The following is a 21,886-nucleotide window of genomic DNA, read 5'->3' on the forward strand; positions in this document are numbered from 1 at the left end:
GAAACGTCAAGAATTTGAATATTTGATTATCAACATTCCAGTTAAATGTTATCAGTTCATTCTTTCTGTTCATTCGTATAAAGTTAATCCGTCCTTGGTACCTCGACTGGTAGGTCAACCGTTTTCATTTCTATTTAAACGTTTAATGTGAAAATTATACACTTAACTAGTTCAAGTTTGCGAATATCAATCAGCTAGATCTCTGAATTCAATTCTATTGTCTAATAGATTTTGAATTAATTAAATATGTGAATCCTATCTGCCTGCTTTCAAATACTAACAGATATTTATACATGCTATACATTTGATTGGGTAATATATATATATTGTTTTTAAAATGGATCTTCGTATTTAAACATATTTATCTCGGTAACCTAATCCATCAATTATTTACATTTCCTAATGCATGGTCACGGAAGGTTGGTATATATTCATTATTTCTATAGTAAGCTTCTAAAAATGATAAACAAATGTAAATTCATGGTGTTGTTGACGGTTTATTGATAATTAACAGCGTAGCATATGTAAGTGAAGTCAAATAAGTAAATTATTTTTTTGTGGTTAGAATGACAAACAAATGTGTCACCTGATATATCAACCCGTGCCTAAAGAGTATAGAGATACATACAAGACAAGATGTACTTGTACCATGGAAATGACAAAATATACAACATATTAATATTTCTGAGGACTACGATATTAGCGATCTCTGTTACATTACTATTTTTTTTAGTAAATTATAATAACGAGCAGACCCGGCGAGGCGTTGCTGTGGCTAAGGTTAAATAATATCGCGACTATAAATTGAGATATAAGCTATCCTATCTTTCAAGTTGGATCAAATTGCACACAATGTACAAATTAAATTTGCAATCAGTAGGTTAGGAGTCCACCGCGGATAAACAACGTGACACCTAATGTTTATATATAAATATTTACCAAGATCTAATACGAAAACTGGAAGGAAAATGTAATTTATCGGCTCTTGCTTTAATGCTTCAAACAAATAGTGCACCTTAGATACTCGTTTATTTTAATAGTAGGTACATTCATCCTCGCGGTCTTAAAATTAGTATTTTGCTCCTTGACTGTTCTACAAAATTGCTCATAGCACAGTGTATTCCACACTGTGTTATGAGCAATTTTGTATTATCAATCGAAATATCAAGTGTTGTGTTCACTACAACGTCGTTAGTTGGCAAAGCCTCTCACTATTCCATCTAAGATAACAACAGTGATGGTAAAATACATTCGAATTATTATAACAATGTCACTAAAAGCAAATCAAAGTATACTTACGCGGCACCGTTTATAAAGCGGAAAAGCATGAAGAGCTCATAGTTCTGACTGAAGGAAGACGAGACGATGGCCACGCCGTTGATCACGGAAATGGCTATGAGCACACGCTTGCGGCCTAACGAGTCTGCCACAGAACCCCACGCGTATGCACCAGCCATCATACCGATGAAAATTATGCTGTTCAACCATCCCTGTTAACAAACGTCACACGCTATTAAATCAATCAAAGAAACCTTAAAAAGTATATAGAGAAAATGACCGAAATAAATGAAAATGAGTATTAGGATAATATCCACTAGGTACCTCTTGGAAATCTCCGTGGTTGATTCGTATTCAATTAGCCTTCATCATCCTCATCCTTCGTAGTTGCCTCGCGTATAGATACCGTAATCGCGGGCGGGTGCACAATCCCATTATCAACCATTAAGAAAATACTTAGTATTACCACAGATAACATAATATTACATAGTATTACATTACAGAAAATACAGATAAATATTTAAGTGCTTAATACAATGCTGCGCAGATTGATAATTCTCAGAAAACGAATCGAAAAACCCAACTTTAATTGTCAGCAAATCTAATTTGCTGTTATGAAGTCATATCTAATGGGACAGGTAGGTAATGAAAAGTCAATATGTACTATATGGTATCTATAGAGTACGCTACAAAATAAATGTTTCCTTGTAAGTATCGTCGAAAACAGCTGTTTAGTCATTCATCAGTTAATTTAAGCGTCTATGAGTGACATCACTGCATTTAGGAATTTTATTAATAAGAATTTTAAATTAAATTTATTTTTTATTATTGTAAGTTACAATACACATATCATAGTACGTCGTCATGTAAATATTATAATACTGACTGTATTATAATATTTATATGACGATCGCGGTGGTCTAAATGCAATTCTCATCCGAAACAAAAATTTGTATTCATGAGTTATAAGTATTTATCTTGGTGTTTTCTAAGTATAATGATAGTTACAATGTATCCCTGGATGAAGTGACCGCCCAAAATGTCTCGAATATTTAGAAATAATCATCAACGTATATAGTATTATATTATATGTACATATAATAAAAATATACACTAGTCGATTACCTAAATAAGTTTTTTATAGAGATTATTCGTGTCAATTAATACCATAACCTATAATGTAAGATATGTACCTATATTGTCTACAAAGTAAACATTTGAGTCAGCTCCTTTAATAATATGTTTTCCTTTAATTGGCGTTACATCTTAATCCTCTAAAATGGCTCACTTCAAAAAAGACTTAGTCATCCTGGAGAACAAGTACCACAATAATGTAAAACGATTTTCAGTTAGTTATAGTTATTATCTAATTTCCGTCATCAACTATAGTCACCGATACATTTAAAAGAATATGTCAGTTTGCAAATTAGTTAAGCTACGTCGGCATAGACGTAGGTAGGTTAGGATGAATCATACTGTTTTAAAGTGCATTGAACGTAATACAGTCAATCTTATACTGATTACTAAAATGAGTATGTTTTTAATTAGATCATATTTTTCACACATAAATAAATTCCCGATTATTTCATCATTTCTGATATTATAAGGTTTTAATTTTTTATTTGCTAGCTACTTTACGTTTCTTATATATAATAGTAAAAAAAATTCAAGATGGAATACCCCTCAAAATAAACTTTAAATATAGATATTTTTAATGTCATGTAATAATTAAGTTAACTTTAATAAAAATGTAGTTAATTTTAACCAACAGGTTTAACGGGAAGGTAATTTAAGATTCTGCGTAGTGGTTTCGTATCAATACTACTTGAGTAAGTTTATATAAATACCTTAATATTATCTAATATATATGTATATTCTTTGATAAAGTTCCAATGACACACCAAAGGTACACCAAAGACCATTTACTTCATTATTGATTAATGTTTATTTATTATTCGTGGCATTGAGGAACGATAATTTGAACTAGAAACAAATAGTGTAACATTATGATGTTATTACATAATGTTCATTAAAAATAAACTTAACATTGAACACTTTGTTTCAAGTCTTGTCGTCTAGAGGTTATAGCATATCGCCTTTCTTCCAACTCGCGGGTTCAATTCCTCTCTCTATATACCTACACATTTGTATTCATGAGTATGATCGTTTCGTTTGGGTGTTTACTGTATTTACAGAAAACACGTATTTAATTAGTTTATTTGTATATTGTATTTGTATTAGTTGTCTATTAGGTTGCAGCTGAAAGATGCTTATAAACAGCATAGCTAGTAACCACAAATACCATCAATTTTACTATGACTTTTAGCAACAAATATCTAGAGGATTACTACATAATAGACATAATCAAAGTAAAAAATAAAGCTTTTCAGTTAGTGTTTACTCTAGAAAGTTATAATCGTTATACAGAAACACTATAGTTATTAATTAATATTGTCGATATCAACGTAAAAATTCTTGAAGTTATTGGATCTTCATGATATTTGTACCTATTACATTTTTTATGTAACTGAAATGGTAGACAACCTGACGGTCTATCGGTAAAAAATATGTTCAACATTATATTACCATATAACACACGCGATATACCACTCGTGCTCTGTTATTCCTGAGAACTAAGAGGTCAAGTCTCTTTACCTGTAATTTCACTGCCTTATCTCACCTTTCACTGCTTGGTACCTGAAATACTTGAGAATGAGGTACCAACGCAGTCCAATTTCTACCTGGATACAATTAAATATTTATAAAATGAGTTTAAATATCAATTTCTTCAATAAGTAATATTTAATTTAGTCATTTAACTAGTTACTAACTAAATTCAATGTAATAATTCAAATGTGAATGTGAAAATGAGGTTTATTGCCATGTTTTGATGTATGACTTCCTAATCGCTATATATAATACAGTTGTTTACGCTAATAAAGTGCGCCCATGGTACCTACTTAAAAAAACTTTTTAATTTCCGACCTATTATCTTTTACTTTACTAAAAGGTATTTGTTGAAATTTAGTATCATTAGATTGATTTGGTAGTCCTACCATTATAACTACCTATTCTAGTTATATTATATCCTACCATTATTACAGCACTATTAAATCATAATTAAAAATAAACTTAAATATTTAAGAGTAATGTACTAATCAGTCAGGTCAACTACTACCCAGAACTCCTTTGAAAGTATAATTTGTGAAATTTGCCACTATTGTCTAACTGATCTGATTTGTTACATAAACTACAAAAAGAGAGACTTGTAAGCTTTTTAGATAAAAAGCACTTTCGGTTGATTTTGTTACGAGCATCATAAGGTAAATATATATATCACCGGTAGTATTAATAAGTAAGGTACCCACACCCAGGGAAAAGAAAAATTTTAAAAATATTAATTCAATGAGCATACTTACTTTAGTCTGCGTGGTAAGATCTAAGTCGCACTGCGCCGACGGGAGTATGAAGGACATCGAGATGACGTCCATCTCCTCCGAGGTGCTGACGAGGCCGCATACCGCCAACAGCAGGTAGTGGAATCGTCCATATCCTGTTCCAACGTAAACAAACCCTCACTCGTGTCACACACTCCAACTTTCCGAGAAACGGTGGCGTGTTTACGACGCGGAACAACGCAATAACTTGGGGAATGCAAACTGGGCAATTCATTCATGAATCGTCTCAATTAGACATTCAAAACCACGTATTCAGATTACATACCTATTATACCCAAGTTTCGTTTACATTCATACTTTGGATGTCTTAATTATGTAATAACGTGTTGTGTATCGGATTACATTTGCAATACACAATTCTATAGAAATCAGCACCTTGTTTATTATTAAAATAATGCTACGTAAAGGAATCTGGCATTTGAATCATGTCACTGTTCCATCGCAATATCTTATGTAGGTAAATATTGTAAACACACACACAGTGATGTTTGTTTGTTTTTATCACTTAAAAATCTGTGACTACAAATAATTAATATTTAATCAGGCCTCTGTGACCTTTAAAAATCATTGCAGTAGTACTCACTTTCGTCTCATCTTTTCAATATTAGGTACTCATTAGGTAAGTGTTTTGTTTTCGGCATCGACATTTAGAGAAGATAAACCATATAATTACCAGTTAATTCTATAGCCTTCTCGAAGTCAGCTTTTTCAGAATTTGGACCTTTTTCTGGGTCGGTTTTGGTTGGTGTCTTCAGAGACGGAACGACTCCTATAATAACAACACGTCATATAAGTTAAATTCTATAAGTAGGTATATAGTAAACAATTGAAATGATACATTTTTTATACTATTTTAAGAGTATGAACTAATTAAGATAATTAAGTACTTTACAAGAAAAACATTACTATCTAAAAAGGGGTAAGAATAGTAGGCAGTTGACTTTGTACGAGTAAAATATCATTATATTGATATTCATTATTCATTTTTATGCGATATACCTACATCGCAGAAAATAAATATATATAGACATTTTAAATTTAAGTAAAGAATGGTATCTAATATATTACGAAGTATATAATACAAAAGTACCTCTACAGACAAACAGACGTACCTCTACGTAATTAAAAAGAACATTATAGCTTTTTGTTCAAATAGTACCCTTAAATAATATCTTATTTTTGGATAGATAATATTATTTTGTAGTAAGTAGAATATCACAAAATATTAACTACTATATCTCAGCATATTCATACCTACATATAATAAAATAACAATAGGCTCAAACGTGACCCATTGATAATACGAACACAACTAAGTATTATATATTACCGCACATTATTTTTGTTATATACCTCATTCATAGGGCAACATATGCGTAAATGAAATGGTCATGTTAAATCTTTAATATACCTATTAATCTTCATTTAAAGAGAATACCAAAGATATTTTATCTGTTTGTGTTCATGCCATTGTTAACCTACTTCACCTGTGTTATATGTGGATTCGTACTATGACCATTGACAATCATTATAATGAGTTTCATTAAGAACAAAAGTCTCCAAACAAAAAATATCCATTTTATTTAATAATAATGTAATCCATTCTACGGCATTGCCTTGCTTATAAGTTTTTATGAACATGAGTACCTATTCATTAATGCTTTAAACAATATAATTATGTATTTATTGCACAAAAAAATAAAATTTATCCAATTTATAATTATAATTTATATTAATCGCGTATACTAACAATTGTGAGAACATGATATCAAGATTTATAGTACCTACAAAAACATAACATACTACAGAATAAATAATAATGATCCCACACTTCGTTAATATTTAATTAGTAAATAGTAACGACGTGATTGAACTATGACAATAAAATTAGTTTTTTCTTGTAATAGGTAGTTAAATCAACTTGTCTGTTATGCTGTCAGACTATATGTATGAATTTATTATCACGAAAAATTAGTAGGCATTTAGTTGCATTAACAGCGAGTAATTTTACCGTAAAATTACTCGCTGTTAATTTTGGAATCGTAATCAGTATAAAATATAAAAAAAAATCTCACCAAGATCAACAGTTTTGGAACCTGGTCCGTTTAGTTGGTGGTTTCCCTTTACATCACAATCTAAAAAAGAAAAAATATGTTAGGCTCCTTATAACCACGGATAAGATAATATTACAGCACTATATCAGCTACTTTTTCATTTAAATTTTGATTAATTATATTATCAATGTTACAAAGTGAAATGTGTCCAAAGGATATAAAGCAGGAAGTTATTAATAAGTCAACCTTTACCTTGCTAACCGGAAACTTACTCGCCGGGGGCTGTACGGCCTTCAGGTTGTCCTGACCACCTAACTTTTGTGAATTACCCCGACCCAATAATGTAATTAATACAATTATTTAAACCATCTCACAGTTCACTAAGGTTGACAAAGTAATGAGTACTTTTGTGTCACCTATTTCTGAGACTAAGCCGCATGACTTGTACGCTGTGTCAGTCGAAGGGTGAAATATGGTAGTAAAATTGCAGGATACGGAGGCATGGTACCATCGGGGGTGATGAGTTGCTTTTACAGAGGGAGCCACATTATTTTAGAGATTTTTAACAAGGTCGAGATGGACCTCGACTACAGCGACCAAACAAAAGATGTTTAAATGCAATACCTATTACATATATGTTGTAGTTATAACTTTTTTCAACTTCCAAAGAAATCCCCTTCTGTAATTTAATTCTGATAGAGTGACAGAGACACAAACTTCTTCCTGACATAAATTATACCTCTTAATTAGAAGAATAGAATAGAATATGGTTCAAATGGTTTTATCGATATTGTTTACTTCGGTATTAAGTTAGAATATTGCGAGGATTGAAGTTGATTTGTTAATGGAATAACATTTTTAATTAATAATTTGACTTACTGTGAGTTTTCTTGGGCCCCGGGTCAGTTTCTACCATTCTATGCGGGCGGGCGGCGATGTATGTCGGCTTTTGCACAGACTAGAACACTCACTGGCTAGCTAGTCGCTTCCAACGGCGTTCGACTCGACTGTAAACAACAAGAAAACTCTTTTTAAAATATATGTCTTGAAGGATCTGTAAATTGCATATATTTAATGCTCATTATCATTCTGTATATTTACACTGCAAGGTTGACAGCAATCAACCTTTGCGAAGTGCAAGTATTTTTGCTCTCCTCTTAAGTTCAACTTTTGTACCACATTCTATTTATATATTATTATATATAATAAGTAAACAAGTACATTTTCAACATGGAATTAAATAAATGGTAAACATATAAAATTATGAGGTGTATACCTGGTGTACAGTTCATAATGAAATAATTAAACTATCCTGCAATTAAATGCCATAAGAATTTAATTATTTTAAATTAAGAATATCAACTTCCTCCTTGTAATCATGGTATGGTATTATTTTCACCAAATCAATATCCGGTATATTTAACGGCATAAAAATTAAGCTATGTTAGTAAATCTTAGGGTATGAGAAAAATCAAAATAGCTGTTAAATGTGGATATATCGGATAACAGACATAACAATATGTTCATCATAATCATCATCTGCTTCCTCCTTATCCCAGTTATTTGTGATCGGCTTAATATGTTTTTCTGTTCCATTCATCCCTTTCACACAGTTCATCCATCTCTTTTTCGGCCTTCCTCTGCCCTTATAACCATGTTCATATAGATCTATTATTTATAGTACGTTGAAAAAGCATGACCAACAATTAAATATATTATACATAATAATGAAGGACTGAAGACGTCATTTTCAACAGTCATTGTAACTTTCCTATAGAATATCTTTATAACGCAATAACTATAAAAATATAAATGTCTATAATTTTTTTACGATTTGAGTAACATTTTACGAGTACCAAGTACGTGTACGTATAAGAGTGTATTTTACGGTATTATAAGCGATATGTATTCAAATCTGGCACGGGTTAATAACATTGTATAATACTTGTGCAAGGATTTTAATATTTCAATATTTATATTTTACTAAGACAATATAAAATTTCTGGATGAGTTAAACAATTGACTACATAAATGCATAAGTATAAAAATATTTTTAACATGTAATTTTATTAATAATGGAAGACCATTTATGCTCGTAAATTGAAATAAATTAGATAATTAAATTTTATGGAATGATCTGGAAATTTTTGTTTTGCTTTATTTTTGAAACGTATACAGATGGTTTTCTAAATAAATCAGTCTCATTATTAAAAAAATATGTCGGTTTTCTCTGTTTTATGTATGCGCGGTAGAATCAAAAATGTTATATGGCTTTTTAAAAATACTTATATTATATGTGAATAAAGATTGTTAGTATTTTTATTTATTTTCGTCGTTAGTTCAATACAAATTACATACAACAATTTTCACAAATCGAACGTTAAGCTTAAAACGAAATAATATATAATGTGGAATATTTTTGTACCGGAATTAATTGCATAGAAATCATCCACATAGAAAATTACCTCCTTCACTTCGTAAACATAATCATATATCATTTAGTCATTAACAATTATCTCAATTTCAGTTGAATTTTCATCATCTATTTTAAGTATGGAAAAGAGACAGGTAATAATAAAAATAGGCAAAGCATATGATTGCAATATGACTATAGACCCTCTCTTAGAGAATGGTCTACTCATGAGAATGCAGAGTTTATATAGAAATGGTCTAACTAACTAGATAATTGACTAATGTACTACCTAAATACATTATACAAAATTTTATTATTTTAAAATAACAACATGTTATACATACAAATAAAACTACTTATTAATAAAAATATTTGTATTCTATGGGAATATAATTCATTTTCATCAGACTTTTGTGTTAAACCGTTACACTGTCAAGGTCTTTCTAATAAAAGATTTAAACGCGTTTAAATTTAATTTTTCTTAATTATATTATATACACTTTTTTGTTTCTTCCTATATATGATATATTATAAAAGTCTCTTACGTGATAACATAAGATGTTCGTATACATATATACCATACTTTCTTAAATCAATTCATCCTTAAGCATGATGACGTACAACATTTAAATATGCAAAATATCAAGGTGAATAGAATAGCGCTTGATATAAATGTACATAACCTAGGATACATAAATCACTTGTACCCTAATCTACACAGGCATAGTCGTAGATTAGAGTTTGTATACGATGCTACGTGACTCCAATGAGTAGTCTAAATGAGGCGGCGAACAGATTGTTTTATAATATGGGCACAGGTGAGTGATCAGGCAACAATGGACGGGAAACCGGCTGTCAGTGCCGCACTGGCCGTCACTTGCCGTTTTCATCTAGCCATCTACCGTTTGTCTACAGCAACCTCACCTCCAGCGTACAAATGCTAACAAATAGCTCTTTTATTTAGCTGGAATAGCAATCAACCTGACGTCCTACCTCATAGTAAGTGGTAGTCGCCTATATATGTGTATGAACAGCATAACGGATAATACGTTATCATGTGACGCTCCTGATACCAAGTAGCATTCATGTGTTGCCATTCCGGAAGACTACGATGTCATATATATACTTATATGTAACGATAAAACTTGTCTTTACTTTATAGATATTGTAGTTACTAGTAACTGTAATTAGATAGTTACTATAAAGCTAAACTACATACATGGAACTGTATAACTTAAAAAAAGTGAACATAAAAAATATGATCCTATACTTTTCCTACGTTCTAAAAACAGATAAAAAGGGTCTATATTTGTGCCCTAAAAACAAGCCTAATAAAAATGAACTACTATGTGTAACCTAAATAATACAAGAAAATAAAAAGTCAACAAGAAATTGGCTAGTCTAGTACTACATTTAGGATTTACTACAGTATTGTTACATTATGAATTATTTTTGACACAACTAACAGTTCACCATTAACTGTTAGTTGTGTCAAAAATAATTCATTGATAACTATAGAAGATATTCTGTTTGTTGTTACTTTTACAGCTCTACTAACTAAATTCAATTCTCATCCGTAATCATTTATTATATTTTAAAATCAGTTAAGTATATTTTAAGGATATCCTTCAAAAAGAAAGAATCAAATCTTTACTCTTTATAGTCGTTTGCAGCTTAGCAATGAAAAGAGATAATTCGATGCAGCATTCAGAAAGCTTTATAATAAAGTAAGATAAACTTTGTGAAGCTTATGTTACTTCATTAAAAAGCTGATGAACAAAAAAAAGCATTAAATAACACCAAAATAGTAATTTTAGCATGTAAGTACCGATCGATGTAGCTAATTATATCCGTGTATTCACACGTTCTTGTTATTTGCCTATTACTTCAATGTCATCTTCAATGGTGACAAAATCATACTTCCGAAATCTGTATTTCCCTAAAGTAAGACGGAAGTAACGCATGAACGTCCTTTACTGCGAACTTTAAATATAACAATAACATAATTCGCATTGTTTTGTAGAACTTACGTGCATAAAGGCAGATGACAAATCCTTTTACCAATAAGGAGATCTCATGGTACTGTTAATATTGTTTTTTTGACACTGTCAATGGAAATATTCTATAGTACCTACATCTATTGATATATTTTTTTAATTGATCCCTACATGATTTTTAACGTAATACTATACAACTAGAACATAAGTTAGTATAAGCAGTAACCACCGCATGTAGCAACTGTAAGTAGTGAACTTTGTGGTGCCCATAGTAGTCAATGTCGCACTTCTCATTTCATAATATTTCCTGAAGAAAATTATGGTACTTTCCTAATCAGTATTATAGGTTACTATTAGAAGCATGTCTTATTATTCAAGAAGAAAATAATTTCAGAGATTTAGTAGCACATATACATGAATCAGAGGCACTCATATGCCAGGATTGTCAACCACATGACAATCCTCGAACAAGAGTTTAATCTCCCCTACGACGTATGGGGAAATCTTAATCTTCATATAAATTTGTATGAGCTTTTGATCATTAGAAATCTTAAACTAAAGCTTATTTTTTACTAGTTTAATTAAATTACTAGTTGTATCCGCGGAAATCACAAAATTTCACAAATATTGATCCATCCATACTCACAAACTTTCGCATTTATAACGTTAGTTAGATGGTTTTTGTCCTTGGTTAGTGTACACGCTAATATTATGATTACTCCCCTGTTATGGTTAGAGAACTATATATCCAGCCATTATACGAGATTATTTTTTTCGTGCTAGACAAAAAGTTGTAAGGTACACAGCATTGTGCAATCGTGTTATTATAATTCCGGTGTTTCTAATTTTGTAATATATAGATAAATGAAAAAGATAGGGACACATGTACAGACTGTATTTATTTTATTAATTTGACTGTTTTATTTTATCGGTATCGGTAATAAAATCATTTATAATTATTTATTTTTATAATATGACAAAATAAGTAAATGGAATTTTATGTACTTAATATATTTATGAAATACGTGTAGGATAAACCAGCCTTGTGCCGGCGATTGATATCCACGTAATTAAACTGCTAGTAATAAATAATTGGTACGCAATAAACTTATGTAGACCGACACTAGCGTAATTTCTGAACAAACTATGAAAATATAGTTTATTAATGCTATATATCTAATACTCACTGTTGCCGAAGACAACCTTTTGGATAATTTTTTATATACAAAAATAATCTTTATTCAAATAAACTCATTACAAGCACTTTTGAATAGTCATATTTTGATTCTACCACTCATTCGGAATGCAGATTCATCACAAGAAGAACGAGCAAGAAACTTGTGTGTTGCTCTTTTTAATAGATGTTTTTTTATATAAATTTAATATATGTTTGTATTATTTTTATGTAAGTACTGATTCTTTTCTTATGCCATATTCCTGGTCTTTTCATTTTTGCTAATTTTACCTCACCTAGGAACGTGTCATTTTAAACCAGTTTAATACAGTCCAGTCAAAACGTCATTTCCATAGCATTATTATATTTACACTATATTTATTTCAATATAAAATAAATGTCGAATGATGACCAATGGTTCATTCTTAAATGCCGTCTTTGATCAAAGTAAACTATAATTGTAATAATTCGCAATTCAAATCTTATATTAAACAAATGTTATGTACAAGATGAATTTATAGATGATCAATATATCAGTCTTGAGTAATTCAGTGCGAATACTGCCATAGTAACCTGTTACGTGGTCGTGTGGAATGTAGTCATGCTCACTAAAATGTCCAGACATGTGGCGGCGTGGTGGGCCGGGTCAAGCTCCCTAAAATATGGTCGAGCGCAGGCTGGCTCATCCGTCATACTCGTGAACAGGGAAATGATAGAATAAGAGGCATGTTAGTCCTCCGTAATAATTGCATAAAAAAGCCAGTGTATCATGGCAGTTCAAATTCATTAAAAAAATCATTTATTCACTTTAGGCACTTATAAATCAAATATTTTATATTATAAATTTTCTTTACCGTCAAAATTTTTATTCGTCGTTTATATGCCTGTGGTGTTTGGATATAGATTTTCCATTTGACCGTTTTGGCTTGTTTGCCATTACAGTAATACAAAAAAACATAACTGTGATTATACTATTATTACTTATAGAATGACATAATCATAAAATAAATATGTTGCTTTTCTGCAATTCAGCATACATAAAAAATTACTCATGTTTAAAATATGCACTGAATCGCATTTGCAGACTGAACTTAGCCCATTGTTAGTCTATTTTTGTGTTAAGAAAATTATATTGTACTAATAGTACACAATTTCAACTGATTCAATTTAGTATTGTAAAAGGAACATTGTGGTAACTAACTGAATGGAATACGGTAAAGTGCATAATTCTATTTTTGACAATACGTCTCGAATCATTGTTAATCTAAAGGTCCTAGACCTATTCAGGTCATGCAATATCAACAATTACACAAGCAATAATGTAAATATTGCCTCTGTTATTATGGTTAACTTTTATAATCAAAAAGTAAAGATTCTACAATTTGTCTCTATTTTCTTATATTTGTATTATACAAAAATTTAACAAGTCTAATTTGTCCCCATCTTTTATTTGATCTGAATATTTACTATATATATATATATAGTAAATATTCAGATCGAATAAAAGACATGGGAACTCGTGAATACAAATGTTTCTACATTGTGCGAACATCGAACGCGTGACTATCGTCAGACGATCCAATTTGTTAAACCGCTACATCACCAAGGTTGTCAAATGTTGACGACGAAACGTATATGACGCAGGCACTTCAATTTGTATTGAACACTAACGAGTCAATAAACTACTTTGACGTTACAGAAATAAAAAAACTGACTGTTTTTTAGGAAATCCCATCCAGAACAAAAAAAGACTGATGATAATGACTGTTTTTATTAATCTTTGAAACATTTTTCACCATACAAAGGAATTCAAAACCAAAACGAAAAAAAAGTACACGGTTACGTATGTTCATGTACCTATATTCGAGGTCTTATTAATTTTATTCACTAATGTTTATTCATATGGGATTTTTATATTTTCTTACATAGATGGCTAGTAGGTATTATAGACTTGAACACTACCACAACCATTATAAAGTGAAGTTATGACGCCCGCCCTTATGCTTTGCTATTCCTGCGGACGAAAGTGTTGGAACAATAGTGGCACAGTTTCATTCAATATAATGTAGAGATTGGGACAAATAAATGTAGAAAAATATGGTTTTGGTTTAGTAAGTAAAAACTGAAGTGAAATATATAAAGCAATACCTACAGATTACCTACAGCAGTACCTACTCATGTGACTCCAAAAGAATATAAAACAAATACACCTTTTTATTGTGAAAGGGTATGTTAATAATGTAATGTTATGTAATATAATGTTAATAATAATAAAGATAAAAATTGTATACAAAGATGAGGAGTTTCACGCAGAAAATAAATAACTACAATGTAGGTACATATACTTAATAAAGGCGACAAGAATTTGTGATATATTGAAAAATAACGGAAGGAAAAACAATCTACGTGTAGGTACTATTACATTTTCGCTAAATACCAATATACCTACACGATGCATTTATGTATAAATACACAAATATAGCGTATGAACCGCAATGTTCATTGAACCATACTCGACATTCGCTGTAGTGAATGTAATGCTACAGTACAACGCTTGTTTTCAGCAGAAACCTTAAGAATTGTATAAACTTATTCATTTATACATTTTTTAAGGTAACATTTATAGTCAATAAAAGATTCCTTATTTTAGTAGTCATTTACTGCTATCCGTTTAATTACATACAGCTATATAATAGTAATTCATTGTGTGCCTAATATTAGCTTTTTTTAGACTGTTTTACATATTATATTACATTGACTAAGTAGTCTAATTTTAGAATATTGTTAAATTAACTGAACACGCAACGCAACAATAAGAGCGACCTAGACACAGAATTTTCTCTAAGTGTTACTCTCTTCAGTTGTTTTTCACAATTATCCTTGATACCATGCATATATGGTATTAAGATTTAGTATTATTCAATAGTCAATAGATACCAAAACCAAGACACTGATAATAACAATATTAGTTCTTATTGTTTTTGTATTTCTTGGATAGTTTTTGTATCGTTTCTTATTCGATTACAAATGCTTAGTATCTACTGACGTGTATATACTGACGTATTCGCGTTATAATTACTTGTATTATTTTCTTTGTTTCTTAAACTAAGTATATAGGTTTATGTATAAGTAGGTAACATATATTTCAGTAGAAGATCTGTAACTTAATCATAACTTTATCTCTAAATTCCCCAACATTTTAGGTAGGATAGGCAGTGAGAAAGATTTTTTCTACCTTGATTAAAAGAAATAAATTTACTCCCTTGGGGAGACAGGTTTCTAATGGGAACTATTGCCCCCTTAATTATTACTCGTTTTTCAATAATAATATGATAATGACTAGTAATACTGTTTACTAATGTACCAATCGACATAACATATGTTTTAAAAAATTTTAGATGAATAAAACCCACTATGACTAAGTAGTAGTATCTCTATTAATTCCCGCTAATATGGGAAATATAGTTTCATAGATTTACTACTAATAACAATGACACTAACACAATTGGTAGTGCCAATTTGAGACAACATACATACATTCATACATACATTTGGGAATACGATAATACGACAAATGTATGGTAAGTACACAAAGTAAGCGCAACAATATATATGCAGAAGTATACATACAATAAAATCTTAAATAAGAATATGATAAATAAAATTAGTGAAAAAATGGATGATGCGCCCTAATTTCTTTTATATAAATAGGTATAGCATATCACGACATGTCAAGCGTTGCTGTAAGGACGGTCAGGGTTACTCAATGTTTAACACGCGATTTGGGCAGGAATTTTATAATAATCAGTCTGGCCGTGGCAGGTATTTTTACAAGATTTGTGGTTACATTCAATGAAGCATATTTAAAAAAATATGTTCCCGAACTATTAAAAACACATCTAAATATTTGAAAGATAAAATGTCACGACATATGTGCGACTCAGTTTATCCGTAATTTTTTAGTATATTGAACGTTGAAAATTATTCTTCTTTTTTTTCTTAATAATTATTGTTATTTATGGGTCGGGTCGATCATTGTATTCAGAATTAATCATCAGATTTCATGTATAATAGTCAATTAAGGGAAAATAGCAACTGTAACTGATAACATGAGAAAGAAGGTTATAGTTAGAGGCCATTTATAACTATTCTAATGGGGCTAGCAGGGCCGCAGTTGGCCTTTATAGCTTCACCGAACTATAGGGGGAGAGTGAAAATGGCACTTCGTGTGGAGTAATTTGCACATGGCCTATTTTCTTGATTTTTTACATTCCCCTACAGCTTTGGGGCCCCCAAATTATGACATACGAATTTTACAATTTTATCATCTCCGTCTTTGTCACAGTTTGACACATTTGTGTCACGCCCCTCCCTAGTGTGACGTAACATATTTAAAAACTGTATACTAATAACCAATTAAAACTTAGATATTGAAATATAACGTTAAGAAATTTAAGATCTCTCCCACCCCCGTCACGCAATGTCATACAATAACAACTCCCTTCCTCCGCTCAACGTATGACATAATTTATGTATGGTCCCTTATCACACACAGCTGGTCACATTTGTTTGTTTATGTCCTCTCAATAGTTTGACATTACATACTTTTACATAGTAAATGCCTAAATAAGAAACAATAAGCAGTTTCGAAATTAGTTTTCTTTCCATTTAAAAACGTGGGTTTTTAAATGTGACATCATAAAATGTATGACTCTGCCAACCCCTTGTCACGCTATGTCACACATCTACTTAATCTGAGACTTAATTAATGGATGATCTCTTAGGGCATGTTTATGGAGAGAAATGAGAATGATATAGCTATACCCAATTGGAAAGAAGTGAGTCTGAAAATAGAAAAGAACTAAACGAACTTAAAACAGTTTGCTGAATTGTGTTCAAGAAGATGCGAGTATTAGTGTTGTGACGAGTAAGTTGATTGAATTGAGGTCAAAATGAAAATCGAATACATGCTTGGCCGATTACCAAGGTCTAAAGGATGATGAGTATGACGATGTTGGGGGAACGTCACTAAGGAATGTATAAGCTATTTGTATCGTAGTGGTTATTTTTGTAGTGGAAGGGATGAAAATTCTGGTTATCCACTACATGTACCTAACTCTACTAATTCAAGATTATACGTAGGTAAGTGGCAAGTGTGTATTACACAATTATCAATTATTTAAATATGTGTTTAATAATTTATTTGGTCGATAAATTAAATTTAAAATTCAGTTTCACTAAACACATGATTCACAGGATCATCTAACAAAGAAAAATTCGATAAACACTATTCTCTATGTACTTACTGCTAAATAACTATCTAGAATATTAATACATTTATTATGTATGTCTATAACAATTACAATCTTATGTATAGGCCTAATTGGTATATGAATATGTCTATAATTATTATACCATATTTGATATGGGAAACGTCACTAATGAGTATCATGTAGATAGAGTGTTTTTATGGATTACTAATGTTAATGTTTTTTTATGTAAACCCAATTTAACTTTAAAAAACTACATCAAGTTACAATTTTGTTGTTGTTGTTAACCAAATTAACTACCTACCTATGAATGGTTATTAAGGACGTATTAACTTAGTTATTACGTATAGAGCAGTTTGATGTTGAAAGTAAATACGATCATTTTTTTTTGTGATAATATTCTTATATAATAGTAATTAATTAGTATTGATTTTTTGTTCTAATAATCTCATTTATGCGAACCATCTGAAAATTGGCTGGAACAGTAAAGGTTTTCGTATCTAACATCAAATAATTTGTACCTCGATATATCCTGCAACCTATAAGGAGAAACATTTTTGCACAACACAAGTTGAATTTTCATTTCATTTTAATTATGGAGTAAATATTAAATTAATTTTTATGCATTTATATAACTAATATATATATATATATCTATCTAAATAATTAATAATATAAATTATTCTTACCTAATTTAAATCTATTTAGCTTCGAGCGAAGACGTTAGTTTAACTGAACAGGAATCGGTTGTCACAAAGTTCTGTAAACTAGCATGTTTTTTTATAATGTCAATGAAATTAGACTAAGTAAATATCACAAACAATCAAATAAACTCGCGTCAAATATCACTTTTGGGAACCATTTCACGTCACTTGAGTTCCTTAATGAGTGCATAAGGTACTGTCTATTCACAGCTCGTGGTTGGTACACTTAGGATTATTATTTCAGATTGTTTGTATAATATATCGACTGGCTTTCGATGTTACGTCGAGCAATAGCAACGTGTTTTCGCGCTGAAGCAAACCGTATGTGTGGCTACGGGTCGCGCGGCGTATTACGTTTTGCACCTCCTATGTAGTGCACTTTACGCCCCACCTTCATTGTTATTGTTTCTTTTTATAAAGAGTACTAATTAGCAGTTAGTTAAGATATTACATGCCGGATAATTACTAACTAAACTAAGATTTAAAATACTAAACGGAATCAAAAATGTAAGGCAATGTAGGGTTAAGGTCACACTATCTGCACTTCCGTCGTTAATAAACAGATCTACCTATTATCGTCTCTACAAAACCGTGTACATTTATTTTCAATACTATTACATTTAAGTAATCAATTAAGTCATGTACTGAAATTAATACTATTTCATTTGCAGTCTTTTACTACTGAACTAGTTATTTGGATATTTTTTTATACCACGAAGGTAGCAAATGAGTATGTATTTCTCTTAGAATGTATAAAAGGAACTAATTTACATATAATATTTCTAATGATTTAGTAGGTCAGTCAATTAGAATGAATCCTTTAGTGGTATAATTATTAAATATAGTGGTTAGGTTGATAGCTAACAACAAACAACACAAACTATGTACGTATCATGCTGCTCCAGCGCTTTCGCGTGCATATTGTAATAAAATCAGTGCTATTGCTTCATTTAGTTTATATTCCATAATAAATAATATATACATCACATAAATATGTTAATAATACTCAGTTATGTAATTAAAATTCTACTCCTTTGTATTTATGGCATTAAAATAAGTGTAACTCACTAAACATTTATTTAGATAATGTTCATAGGTATGAGAAATATCAAATACAGGTAGGTATATCTGTGGTTGCTTGTATAAAGAATGCCATCCAGAAAACGATATGTTTTTAAACTTACTTATGTGAATGAAAGTACCTATAAGTACATACCTATTATAACACTATATATAAATAAAAATAAATTTAAAAACTAAAATCAGACTACTGAAAAATCACATCCTTAAATTTCACAATTTCAGAAAACATTTAAACTATTTCAGACGTATGTCTCTTTTAGGACGTAATGTATTAGTAGTGGACTGTTATGTTCAAGTTTGAATGATTTTGAGGTTATAATTTCTATTTCAACTAGATTTCTAGGGAAATTGTGTTCACATCCGAGAAGCGATTTTACACACTATTCCCAAGGTGCTTGTAAGAAATGTATTATTTTAACCCTTCAGATTGAGCTTAATCTGACCATGGTTTAATTAATCATTTTTTTAGACAACGGCCTTCGTTTCTCAAGAAAATATCGTGTTAAATTTAATGTAAGAGGCATTGTTTGATTTGCCAAAATCAAGAAAAATAAAAAATCAGGAATTTCCTTTTTGAAGTTGGTTGAAAATATGACATAATTTTTTCTAATATTTTACGGTCTGGTCGATCCGATAAATCACAATGGGAGTTAGGCTGCTTCGTTCTTAGTTACTCCGTCACAATTAATTGATTGTACATAGTTGAGTGAAATTTATACACACGTACACTAATAGATCATGTCCTAGATTAATATATACGGTGTCTTTTGCTTGCTTTCGCACCGTTCCATGTTCCACGGGGTAAAAGTAAACATGGATCCAGTTATATTTTTTTCGAGAATTCAAAGATGTTTAAGTAAATTGCGATTATGAATTACCCAGCGCTAATTACGTCGATTTAGTTCAAATATACAATTGGAAGGTGTTTAGGGAATCCCCATCGGCGGCGTAGTATAATGTTTTGAATCGTGACATAACAACATCACTTTAAGATCATCGTTGCTTTACTTTAACAAAACGAGATCCCTTTGTCTTTTTAGGAATTTATGGTTGTAGCTTTAAAAAAAGTTCATGTTAGATGTGTTATTTGTTAATGGTGCACCCGCTTGCACTATCGATAGGTATACACTGGAGTTCTAGCAGTAAAAGATGATTGTAAAGTACGAGGATAAAGTACTGTCAGTTAGTTCATTGAGATAATTCCCATTGGACATAACCATGGCGGCTCGACCATGTGAAGATCGACTTGATATAGTACATTCCTAGAGGCACTAATCCCCTTTATTAATAATCCCCTCCACGAGCCATAAATTTGTTAATAGAAATAAGATTCGAGTTTGACCGATAAAAAGACGAGAACGCGTTTGTTGTTCAAATGGTCGAAGATGACGTAGACGAACTATATGACGTAACATATACCTAGTATGTGAATATAATTGTAATATTTAATATTTACAAATAAATATACAATCAAATTGAATAATCGTTTTTAAAGTTGGTCGTATTGAATAAAGTTTGTGATAGAGAAGGACTTCAAAATGGCTAAATATAGAGTCCTCGACTCTGAGGTTTTCATAAGGTACCCTAAAAATGAAAGAAACTAGGCTGTATAATTATAGGAAAAAAAACCAAAGATATTTATCTGAATTGTGGCGTTAATCGCCTGGACTCTTTAATCCGCTACACTGTAACAATAGTCGTGAACTATTGCATATTCAACTGTTCCTTACCAAAGCGTGACGATGAAACAGATCATGCGATTTAGCTAAACCAGGGTCGCCGGTATATTATCGGACATGAACTACGTTGTATTGGCGTTTAAACTGAATTAATTTGAGTCTGTTATTATTTTGTGGATGACATTATATTTTTGTGAATCTAAAGAATATCGTAAAGAGGTTTGAATTTAATGGATTTCTTTGTAATGGAGAATTTGAATAATATATACTGGTAATCTAATATCATTACATAGTATAAAACATAGTCGCTGTCGCTGCCTGTCCTGTCTGTCTGTGTATGTATGCTTAAATATTTAAAACTATGCATCGGATTTTTTAATGTAATAGATAGAGTGATTCAGGAGGAATTTTATGTATAATACATGTACACCCGTCCGAAGCCGGGGTGGGTGGCTGGTTAGTAATATTCTCAAGGTACTACTTGATTGATTGCATAGAACAATTATATTTGCTAGAAACTCTTTTACTTCTCCAAAAGGGAAAAATAAGCGATTCCAAAGTTAATAATAGTATTAACCACAAATGTATTTTTATCTTTGGCGATAATGGATTCAAATGGAACGAGGTCTCAAACAAAAAAGCCAAAATAATATGTTTGTCGAAGTGGATGGAAAATTCGTTTCACCTGTGTTGTTTGTCAAACAAGTGTAGAACAAACCTGTCCATTGCAATCGACCGTCATGTTTTCTTTTTGAACGATAAGTTTCAGTACATAC

General features: G+C 30.8%; 1 protein-coding gene across 2 annotated transcripts in view; it reads right to left on the minus strand.

Moving 5' to 3' along the window:
* The window catches only part of LOC131853959 (synaptic vesicle glycoprotein 2B), a 37,261-nt gene that overhangs the window by 4,724 nt on the left and 10,651 nt on the right, over positions 1 to 21,886 (minus strand). Inside the window, exons 1-6 of one of the 2 annotated variants that reach the window (XM_059205068.1) lie at positions 18,334 to 18,667; positions 7,670 to 7,797; positions 6,812 to 6,871; positions 5,410 to 5,505; positions 4,698 to 4,831; positions 1,300 to 1,490 (exon numbers count right to left, since the gene is read on the minus strand). In XM_059205068.1, the coding sequence (XP_059061051.1) occupies positions 1,300 to 1,490; positions 4,698 to 4,831; positions 5,410 to 5,505; positions 6,812 to 6,871; positions 7,670 to 7,706 (518 nt within the window). In that variant the 5' untranslated portion in view covers positions 7,707 to 7,797; positions 18,334 to 18,667. Of the gene's footprint in view, positions 1 to 1,299; positions 1,491 to 4,697; positions 4,832 to 5,409; positions 5,506 to 6,811; positions 6,872 to 7,669; positions 7,798 to 18,333; positions 18,668 to 21,886 lie in introns of those variants that run through there. The other variant, XM_059205060.1, reaches the window with a different exon arrangement.

Source organism: Achroia grisella, unplaced genomic scaffold (assembly GCF_030625045.1).
Source record: "Achroia grisella isolate CSIRO2021 unplaced genomic scaffold, CSIRO_AGI_Agris_v1 utg1186, whole genome shotgun sequence".
Lineage (NCBI taxonomy): Eukaryota > Metazoa > Arthropoda > Insecta > Lepidoptera > Pyralidae > Achroia > Achroia grisella.